Source organism: Pituophis catenifer, unplaced genomic scaffold (genome assembly GCF_029215685.1).
Source record: "Pituophis catenifer annectens isolate HBS135680 unplaced genomic scaffold, rPitCat1.0.hap2 SCAF_15, whole genome shotgun sequence".
Lineage (NCBI taxonomy): Eukaryota > Metazoa > Chordata > Lepidosauria > Squamata > Colubridae > Pituophis > Pituophis catenifer.
In genome coordinates, this window is record NW_027256895.1 from 11,348,673 (window position 1) to 11,360,153 (window position 11,481).

At 39.6% G+C, this 11,481-nt stretch overlaps 2 protein-coding genes across 2 annotated transcripts; both read right to left on the reverse strand.

Annotated features, from left to right (window-relative positions):
• LOC139324354 (olfactory receptor 6M1-like) lies at window positions 1-952 on the reverse strand. The gene is given in 2 exon segments (XM_070954069.1): window positions 1-460; window positions 462-952. Coding segments are annotated over 2 exon segments (951 nt in total).
• A 9,587-nt stretch (window positions 953-10,539) lies between these two features.
• On the reverse strand, window positions 10,540-11,481 carry LOC139324747 (olfactory receptor 6X1-like). Its single transcript, XM_070954489.1, has one exon. The coding sequence runs from the start codon at window positions 11,479-11,481 to the stop codon at window positions 10,540-10,542; it is 942 nt and encodes a 313-aa protein (XP_070810590.1).

The window sequence follows — 11,481 nt, forward strand, 5'->3', positions numbered from 1 at the left end:
TCACTCCTTTTTGGGAGCAAGGATGTCCATTCGTTTCAAGGCATCTTTGAAGACTTCCTTCACTTTCTCATTCCGGAGGGTATATATGAATGGATTCAGCAAAGGGGTCACCACAGTATGAAGTAGAGCCATGCCTTTGTAGAAGCCAGAGGAATGGATTTTCTCTGGTAGAAGGTACATGAAAATGGAACATCCATAAAAAATCAAGGCCAAAATAATGTGAGCACCACAGGTTGAAAACGCTTTTCGTCGGCCAGCTGAAGATGGAATGCGTAGGATGGTGGCAATGATATATATGTAAGACACCGAGGTTAGGAAAAGTGAAGACAGGACAACCAGAACCGTTGATATGTAGCTCAACCATTCCAGTGTGGTTGTGTCCTTACAGGCCAGTCTCAGCACAGGGAGGATATCACAGTAGAAGTGGTTAATAACATTGGGGCCACAAAATGGGATCAGAGAAAAGGGGGATTGCTGAGAAAAGGACCGAGAAGAAGGCTCCTATCCAAGAGCAAGCAGCAAGTTGGAAGGTGAACCAACCACTCATGATGACAGAATATCTCAAGGGGTTACAGATGGCCACATAGCGATCAAAGGCCATGATAGCTACCAGAATGTAGTCTGAAGTTCCCAAGAAAAAATAGAAATATATCTGCATCATGCAACCCATAAAGGAAATAACTTTTCGCTCTGTGATTATATTGAATATCATTTGGGGAATGATAACATTGGTGAAGCAGAGTCTGGAGAATGAAAGGTTGCCCAGGAGCCAATACATGGGGGTGTGGAGTCGATAGTCTTTCCACACAGAGAAGATAATTAGAACATTCCCACTTATTATTACTATGTAGATCACTGCTAGGACCAGGAACACAGGAACCTTGCATTTCTGGATGCCAGGAAAACCTGTTAAAATGAATTCTTTCACTGTGCTGTAATTTTCAGACCTCATACTTCCTTTTATTATTTGTAATCTACTGGAATTTTTTAAAAAAGTTAAATTAATTTGACGTCCATTTGTTCAAAATCAAGAATAACAAGGTCATTATTTTTCAGAGCAGGAAATTTGTCTTCCCTGGATTCAGTTATATCATGAGTCAAAACATTGAAAAATCACATTTCCTCATCAAATGACGTATTTGAGCAAAGGTACTACACAATGACAAGCAGATGAGCTCTTGCTCATGATGAGTCTAAGCATGCACTATTTAATATTTTCAATAAAAGAATACCAATGTTGTAATAACTTCAGGAATCGTTATATAACAGAATCAATATATAACAGAATAACAGAACAATAGAGTTGGAAGTGACCTTGGAGGTCAATTGATTAATCAACCAACCAATCAATCAATCAATCAGTCCATAAGAATAGATCTGGAAGGGACTTGGAGGTTTTCTAATCCAACTCCATGCTCTGGCAGGAAACCCTATATCATTTCAGTCAAATGATTGCCCAGTGTCTTCTTAAAATCCTCCAATATTGGAGCACCCACAACTTCTGGAGGCAAGCAGTTCCACTGATTAATTGTTTTGTCAGGAAATTTTTCCTTATTTCTAGTTTGCTTCTCTCCGTGATTAGTTTCCATACCTCACTTCTTTCGTTGCCTTCAGATACTTTGGACAATAGGTTGTCTCCCTCTTCTTTATGGCAACCTTAAGAGGTTGCAGAAAAAAATGCTTTTAAAAGCCTCTGACGATCAGGCAACTCAGCTGGGATCGCCAGAGGCTTTTAAAGGCATTTTTTTTTTCCTACAACCTCTTCGGCTGAAGAGGTTGTAGAAAAAATGCTTTTAATTTATCTAGCTTTTGAGCGCCACCTGAGAAGAAAGTTGGGATATAAATTCCAACAAATGCAGAACAAAATACATTATCCTTAATATAAAAAAAGTTTATTTCTTTATGATTATACACAAAAGAATCATAACAAATACTGTCCACATGTTCAGGATTTAGAAACCTTGAGCATCTGTACAGGTAGTCCACAAATTACAACCAACTCTTTAGTAACTGTTTGAAGTGATAATAGCACTGAAAAAGAGATCAGGGGTGAAATTAAAAAATTTCCCCTACCGGTTCTGTGGGTATGTCTTGTTGGGGGAGGCCATGTGACTGGGTGGGCGTGGCCAACTCGACATCACTCATATCTAGGGGCTCCTCACCGGCCCCTCCCAGCCACTCTGTTGCAATATTTTCAGGATCAGACTCAATAATATTAGTGAGAGTTAAAGTTTTAAATATACTTCCTTTTATTTACAATAGGCATTCTATATTCACTGAATATTCACAGATAGAAGCAAAGAAAAGGGTGTAGGTGGCTCCTTATATATACAATGGGTGGAGCTATAAGTGGGAGTGGTGAATTATGAATACATTAAGAAGTGAAGAATAAGTTAACCCCTGATACCCCATTCATATACTATTTACACATTAGAGAATAAGGCATTTACATCTGACAAATCCCCCTCTAAATGCCGATTCGTTATACAACACCAATTACATTCAGATTCAGGACAATACAAGACATACAATTTAGATGTTAAATATTTGTGTTGCTTAGAAGGTAAAGGCTTTGTCAATATGTCAGCTAATTGTTCTGAAGTATCACAATGCACTGCTTTAATAAATCCATCCTGAGATAATTGTCTTACATGTTTAAATTTTATATCTATATGCCTGGACCTTTGTCCAATGGCATCAGATCTAGATATTTCAATGGCTGCTTTATTGTCTTCATGCATAACAAAAGGCAAAGCAGGTTTTTTCCAAACATCTGAAATTAAATCATTAAACCATACAAGGTTATTTGCAGCTTTGGATAAACAAACATATTCCGCTTCTGTCGTTGAAGTGGCTACTAGTTCTTGTTTACCAGTATACCAGTAAACTGGACAGTCATTTAAAAGAAAAATATAACCAGATGTACTTTTTCTGCATGATGTGTCTCCAGCCCAGTCCGCATCTGCATAACATGTAAGCTTTGGTTCTTTATTATTACTAGGTTCTAATACTAAGCAAAAATCCAGTGTACATTTCAGATATCTTAAAATTCTTTTAACAGCTTCCCAGTGATACATTGTTGGTTTGCTGACGTGTCTGGATAATAAATTGAGTGGTAAGGCGATATCTGGTCTAGTCCAATTAGATATATAAAGAAGTGAACCTATGATTGATCTATAAAACGTGTTATCCTTGAATTCAGGTGAAGATTCATCAGTATTTCTAAGAAAATCAGTTTGCATAGGAGTATCACAGGGTTTGGCATTGTTTAAATTGCATTTATTTAAAAGTTCTATAATCTTATCTCTCTGAGTAAGTTTGAATCCCCTTCTAGTCTTATTAATTTGAACACCGAGATATTTGTTCACTTTACCTAGAGATTTCAACGAGAAATGTTCATTTAACTTATTTACAAAAATTTCTCTTCTCTCTTTGTGTTTTCCTATATATAGAATGTCATCTACATAAATCAACACAAATTCAGTGTAATCATCACCCTTTTTGACAAAGAAACAGTTATCAGCAGTGGTAGCGTTGAAATCCATGGTCTTAAGTACTTTTACTAAACAATCATACCATCTTTTACCAGATTGTTTTAATCCGTATAAACTCTTGTTCAACAGCCAAATTTCATTTTTGTTGGTGTATTGACTGTGAGGTGCTCTTACGTATATTTCCTTATCTAGTTTTGCGTGTAGATACGCAGTTTGTATGTCATATTGAAATACATCAAGGTTGAGTGCTGATGCTACCACTAGAGCTGTTTTGACACTCTCTGTTCTTACAGTGGGGGAATACGTGTCAGTATAGTCCTCCGGATATTTCTGTGCGTAACCTTGTGCAACTAATCTAGCTTTATATAGAGTATTGCCTCCTTCTAAGTTCTTAATTTTATATATCCACCTGGTACCAATAATCGTTTTATCTTTAGGTGCAATTGCAGGTGTAAATACATTTAATCCTTGTAAACTTTCCATCTCTTTTTTCATAGCTAATTCCCATTTTTCTTTTTCTTCACGAGGGAGTTTTAAAACTTCCTCATAAGTATTAGGCGTTATTGGCTCACCATCCATATGCATTATGTAATCTCTGTATTTATTTGGCATTTGATTTCTGTTGTTTCTAATGGCTCTTTCAGGTTTGCTATTGTTATCATGCAAGTATCTTGCTTCTTTTTTTGTTAGTGTGTCTGTCTTTATTTTGTGTTGGCTATTTGTCCAAGTTTTGGTTTTGCTTTTATATTTGTTGATATTCTGTTTTTCTATGGTCCCTTCCTCATGAGATTTTGTATCTTTACATTTATTTGGAAATATTTCATTAAGATGTAATTTAGACCAGTTGGCCTGTTCATGGAACACAGCTGTTCTGGAAACTATAAATTTGTTATTATTATCAATGAATCTGTACCCTTTGGTGCCAGTTTCATATCCCATAAATCTGAGTCTTCTGGATACGTTTTCTCCCTTTCTTCTCAACTGTTTAGGTATGTGTACGTCTGCAGTGACTCCAAATATGTGCATGTGTGCTAATTTTGGTTTCCTATTATACATTACTTCATATGGTGTCTTATTTACAATACTGGACCAGGTTCTATTTTGTGTGTAATTTGAATAATGTAAGGCTTCTGACCAAAATTGTTTGCTTAAGCCAGCATCCTCCAATGTGCATCTAATCATGGTTTGTAATGTGGAATTCTTTCTCTCTGCAATCCCGTTCTGAAACGCAGAAAATGGACTAGACGTGTAATGTAGCATTCCTCTATCCTTTAACCATTGGGAGAATTCTTTAGACATGAATTCACATCCCCTATCTGTCATAATTTGTTTTATTCTGATATTGTGTTGTGTTTCTATGCGTTTGTAAAATTCCTTAAATTTTTGAAAGGTTTCATCTTTGTGTTTTAATGTATAAACAAACCCATAACGGCTATAATCGTCTACTATTGTCAGGAAGTAACGTTTTCTATAGGTGATTGATGGAGTTAATGGGCCAACTAAGTCCATGTGTACTAAGTCAAAAATTTTGTTAGTTGATCTAGTAGATTTTCTTGGTCTGGGACTAGTTTTTAGTTTTGTAGATTTACATACTGAGCATTCCAAATAGTTTTCACAATTTTTTATTTTGACACCTTCTGCGTGTTCAGTCATTTTTTGTACTACAGGAAAACTGGCATGTCCTAACTTCCTATGTAAGATGTGAGCACACTCATCATGAATTGGTTTACCTATTTTTGGTTTTTTTTTATTGTGTGCATCTGCGTGATCATGAGATATTTTACATTCATCATTGTCACTGTTACTAATATTTTCATCATCTGCTTCAATACAATCTTCCATATTTGAATCAATGTTATGCAACCATTTTTCCTTTGTTATCAGATAAGGTAGGCCTCCTTTAATCATCACAGTGCCTATATTTATTTTATTCTTCTCTAAAATCGCTTTTCCCTTTGAGAAAACTATATTAATGTCAGAATCTCTACTTAGTTTTATGGCACTTAGTATGTTATGAGGTATTTCAGGTATTAACAATACCCCCTCTATTTTTCCTAGACCAGGCAAGGTTACGTTTCCTCTGCCTAACACTTGAACCTTTTCTTGATTAGCTACTTTTATTACAAATTTATCTTCTGTAAATGAAGACAATATATCTTTGTTATTAGTGGTGTGATTAGTTGCTCCAGAATCAATAAGCCAATTATTGTTCTCATTTTGCTGTATTTTAGTGTTGTCTTGTTTATTTAATCCATTCAGTGAACCAGATTTTCTATCCTTTGAATTATCTCTGCCCCCTCTATTCTCTTTGTAATTTGGTGGGCTTCTATATCTATGTCTATCTATGGAAGACTGTCTATAATTGTATTTGTTCCTATATTCTGACCTATGTCTTTCCTTTGAAATTTTGGGACAATCTCTTCTATTGTGTTCCCTGGATCCACAATTGTGACATTTAAATGTTTCATTATATTTTTCTTGGAAAGCTACTTTCCTATAAGGTTTGTGTTCTGTGTGATTGCTGGAACGATTTCTTCTTGAATTGTCTTCTGCTATCAATTTATTGGATAGACTTTCTATGGATAAATATCCTAGATTGATAGTGTCTAAATGTGACATAAAACTGTCCCATGATGAATCAAGTGAGTTGATAATAACACTTTTCATTGTTTGGTCTGAAATTACCTCCCCCCTCAAATGCAGCTCAGCTCTTATTTTGTTTAAAGATATTAAATGCTCACTTATGGAAACCCCTGGTTTCACTCTAGATGAAAAGAAATCCTTAGACATTCTTGTGGTGGTAGCCACACTATCGCTGTGAAACAAATTAAACATGCATTGAATAATTTCTGAAACAGTCAGATTAGGTTTGATGCTATGATACATTGCAGGAGACACACTAGATATTATTAAGAAAAATGCTCTATGGTGTAAACAATCTATTTTTAAAGTCCAAGGTCTTTTTGGGGGACTAGTGATAAAAAATAGTAAATTTTCCTTCATAAAGACAACCTGGAGTTGTTGATACCATTCTTGCAAATTAATGCCATCAACCCTTAGTTTTGGGAAGTCACTGGGTAAATTTCCGACATTATTTTGTCCATTACTTACGACCTGGGGCAGTCCGTGGTCTCGCAAGTGTAGAAAATTGCAAAACGGCATGGGGATGCTCGCAACGAGTCTGCGTGGTTCTCTCGCCAGTTCATGTCTTCCCGGACCGTCTGCGTAGTTTCGCGCATGCGCGTTGTCCATTTCTTCTTTGTAGTCGTCGTGGAAGGTTCTCTCCATTGCGGCTCGCTCGCTCTGCTCTGCTTCAGACGAGTCGGTCTCTGGTTCGACTTTGCGAGTTCTGATGACGGCGGCTGCTCTCCTTTTTCTTTTGGGAGCGTTGGCACTTGCTTCGGTCTGTGGTGTAGGGCGGAATCGACAAGGCTCTCTGGGTTCGGGCGTCGGCGCTTTCGAAGTCAGGATAGGAGCGGGCAGGTCTTGAGGTATCGGCTTGCTCGCTCGCTTCTTCGGTGACTCTTTGGTAATTTTTAGTTTTGGCCCAAATGCAGCAAAAAGTGTTTTCATTGCTGATTTTATTTGGGATTTTGTTGAGTCATCTTCACTTTCTGATTCTGATTCTTCTGAGGAGTTCGAATCTTCTTTTTCATTTTCGTTGTCTGATAACGTTTTTCGCGCCAGAAATTTTGAATTGAGCATTTTGATTGGCTCTGCTTCGCTCACCTTGGAGGTCTGTTGAAACCAAGATGGCTGCCATTCAAAATTTCGCGCGGGATCACCGTTTTTCTTCTTCGTAATGACTTTTTCTGCAGTCATATTACTCACTATTTTTGGGTCTTTAGACTTCTCATTAGTGATGTTTTTCTCTCTCGCTGCTCCGCTGTTCTTCAGCATTTCTTGGAGGTTCGCGATGAGGCTTTCATCATTCTTCTGGCTTTTTAATAGTTTTAATATCTCTGACCTGAGTTCGTTATTCTCTATTTCGATTTCTTCCTGGTCATCATTTTCGTCTATTATTTCTTCGTCTTCAGTGGTGTATTCTTCGGATTCTCTCGAAATTGCGTTTGTGGATTCGTTGATTATTTCTTGTTCTGTTTCCATTTCTTTGCTGTAGGCCCTGGTGTTGGGCCTATCTTTCTTAGACATTTTTAAGTTTTTATTGAGTCAATTAACCATCCTCTGCTACCAGCTTGTTGCAATATTTTCAGGATCAGACTCAATAATATTAGTGAGAGTTAAAGTTTTAAATATACTTCCTTTTATTTACAATAGGCATTCTATATTCACTGAATATTCACAGATAGAAGCAAAGAAAAGGGTGTAGGTGGCTCCTTATATATACAATGGGTGGAGCTATAAGTGGGAGTGGTGAATTATGAATACATTAAGAAGTGAAGAATAAGTTAACCCCTGATACCCCATTCATATACTATTTACACATTAGAGAATAAGGCATTTACATCTGACACACTCCTTGTCACAAATGGCAGGAAAATGAGCCTTAGCAGACTAAAGCACTGTTAAGTAACACCAGCTGCCTGCAATTACTGCAAGTTCAAATCTCACCAGGCTCAAGGTTGACTCAGCCTTCCATTTTTTCAAGGTAGATAAAATGAGGACCCAGTTTGTGGGGGCAATAAGCTGACTTTGTATAAAAAAGAACACCGCTTAGGGGGCCCCAAAAGCCCTACTAAGCAGGTATATACAAAAGTATGAAGACTATTGCTTAACACATTGTAAGCCGCCCTGAGTCTCTGGAAAAGGGTGGCATATAAATCAAACCAATAATAATAAACAATAAACAATAAAATGGGGAGGGGAATATTCCTGCCTACCATCGTTCCCTCGGTCTGTGCTGTGATTGAGGAATGGATGACAGGCAGGAAAATCCCCTTCCCCATTTTTCTGCCTTTCACAAAAACGGCTCCATTCCAGCCATTCCCTCCTGTCCCCCTCCCTCCTGGAGACTACCTTAAAAGGGACAGGCTGCAGCAGCTCTGTTGTGAATGGAGGGAGAAAAGTTAGCATTCTCTCCGCTGCATTTAACATTGAATTCTGTGGCAGAGAGAATGCTAACTTTTCTCCCTCCATTCAAAATGGAGCTGCTGCTACATTTATGGTTCCCTCCTGGCCCCCTCCCTCCTGGGGACTACCTTAAAGGGACAGACTGCAGCAGCTTTGTTCTGAATGGAGGGAGAAAAGTTAGCATTCTCTCTGCTGCATTTAACATTGAATTCTGTGGAATATCGAGCGGCCGGAAGAGGTGAGTGGCAACCGATCGTGCGTGGGTGGGGCCAAGGAGGGGTAATTACTACCGGTCTGGCGAACTGATGCCCATAATCCCTAGTGGTTCACTCGAACCGGTCTGAACCGGTAGGATTTCACCCCTGCTTATGACCGTTTTTCACACTTATGACCCTTGCAGCATCCCCATGGTCACATGCTCAAAATTCAGACACTTAACAACTGACTCGTATTTATGACGGTTACGGTGTCCCAGAGTCACATAATCCCCTTTGGCAACCTTCTGACAAACAAAGCCAATGGGAAAGCCAGATTCGCTTAATGACCATGTTTGTTTGTTTGCTTGCTTGCTTGTTGATTTATTTATTGAATTTATATTGCTGCCTATTCGCTCATGGGGACTCAAGGTGGCTCACAGAATTTCAAACCTGATTTAAAACAATAAAACTAATAAAAAGAATCAAATAAATTAATATAATATAATATAATACAATCACCCCCACCCCTGCCCCTCCACCAGCAGATCAAACGAGCCATTTAATGGGCTCCATCCCACTCTGGATTTGCCAGGCCCGTTGACAGAACCAGGTCTTCCGCACCTTCTGAAAGAGTGTTAGAGTGGGGGCCGTTCTAATCTCTGGGGGAATGGTGTTCCAGAGAAGGGAACCAACATGGAGAAGTCCCTTCTTCAGGGTTCCATCAGGTATATCTCCCTCGGGGATGGGATCCACAACATTCCCTGCCTCCCTGATCTGATGGGTCGGGTAGATGTGACCGGTAAGAGACGGTCCCTCAGATCACCTGGCCCCAAACAATGAAGGGCTTTAAAGGTGACAACCAGCACCTTGAATTGCACCCGGAAACAAATTGTTAACCAACGGAGCTCCCGCAGGAGAGGTCTCACATGTGCACACCGGGGTCTACACAAAACCATGCGAGCTGCTGCATTAGTAACTTAACTGCAGTGATTCATTTAACAACCGTGTCAAGAAAGAGAGTAATGTGGGGCAAACCTCACTTAACAATTGTCTCAACAACAAAATTGTTGGACTTACATTGTGGTCATAAATCGTGGACTACCTGTATTGCAAACTGTAAAGACAAATGATGTTTTTAAGTCTGAAATTATTGCCAGTTGAATTCTGATTGCATCACTCAAAATGTCACCGATGCCACCATTTTCTAAATTTCATCTCATTCCTACTACATGTGAGAGTCCTGGAACTCTCCATAACACCGCTCCTGCGCGAGCTGCACTGGCTCCCAGTGGTCTTCCGGATGCGCTTCAAGGTGTTGGTTACCACCTTTAAAGCGCTCCATGGCATAGGACCTAGTTATCTTCGAGACCGCCTTCTGCCACCGACGACCTCCCATCGACCCGTGCGCTCCCACAGAGAGAGCCTCCTCGGGGTGCCATCAGCCAAACAATGCAGGCTGGTGACCCCCAGGGGGAGGGCCTTCTCTGTGGGGGCTCCCACCCTCTGGAATAAATTGCCCCCAGAGATAAGGAGAATCCAAGACCTTCGTGCCTTCCGCCATTCCCTTAAAACTTTCCTTTTTCAACAAGCCGGGCTGGCCTAACAAATCCTTTTAAATGATTTTAAATTCGTTTGTCTTTTTAAATGTTGGGCCAAATTGAGATATTTCCTTTTAATCTGTTCTTAATCTATGTATTATGTATTTATGTGTTTTTACTTGGCTGTACACCGCCCTGAGTCCGTAGGGAGAAGGGCGGTATATAAATCTAAAGTAAATAAATAAAATAAATAAATAAACTATTGTTCCATTCATTGTCTCAATTTAAGGTCCCTTTCTTTTTCTGCATTGCATTCTGGACGGCTTTTTTGACTTCAGTGTTCCGAATTGTGTATATGAAAGGATTCAGCATTGGGGTAAGAGTGGTGTTCAAGACCGCCACAGTCCTTGTCAAGTGGTATGAGGACTGGACGTTGGGCCTCACGTACATGAAGACAAGAGCGCCATACAATATGGACACCACCACCAGGTGTGATGTGCAGGTGGAGAAGGCCTTCTTCCGCCCTACGGCGGAGGGAATGCGCAGGACGGTGGCAATAATGAAAATGTAGGACAGAATCATGAGAAGCAAGGTCATAATCACGATTACAAAGGCAGTCAACAGTCTGAGAGACTCAACAAAATGGGTGTCCGCACAGGCAAGGCTCAACAGGGGACCAATATCGCAGAAGAAACTGTCAACGACATTGGACCCACAGAACGGCAATCTCCAAACCATAAAATAATGAAAAAAGATAATCACAAAGGCGGCATACCAGGTGGCCAAAGACATGTGAAGGCACACCTGCTTGGACATCATGATGGGATACTGAAGGGGCTTGCAGATGGCCAGATAGCGGTCAAAGGCCATAGCGGTGAGGATAAAAAGCTCCGTACTACCAAAACAGAAGTGAAAAAATCCTTGAGTGAGGCAACAGTGGAAGCAGATGGTTGTTTTGGTTTGTATAAACGTCTGTAGCAATTTGGGTACCACAGTGGAGGTATAGCAGATCTCCAGGAAAGCAAGGTTGCTCAGGAAGATGTACATCGGGGTCTGAAGTCTTGGCTCAATTGCCACAATGATGAGGATGAAGCCATTCCCAAGGATGGTTACAAGGTACATGAACAGACCCACCACAAAGAAGACTCGGTGAAGATCATACAGAAAAGGAATTCCTAATAGGATGAATTCAGTTACTCTGGACATATTCCTAGGCTCCAT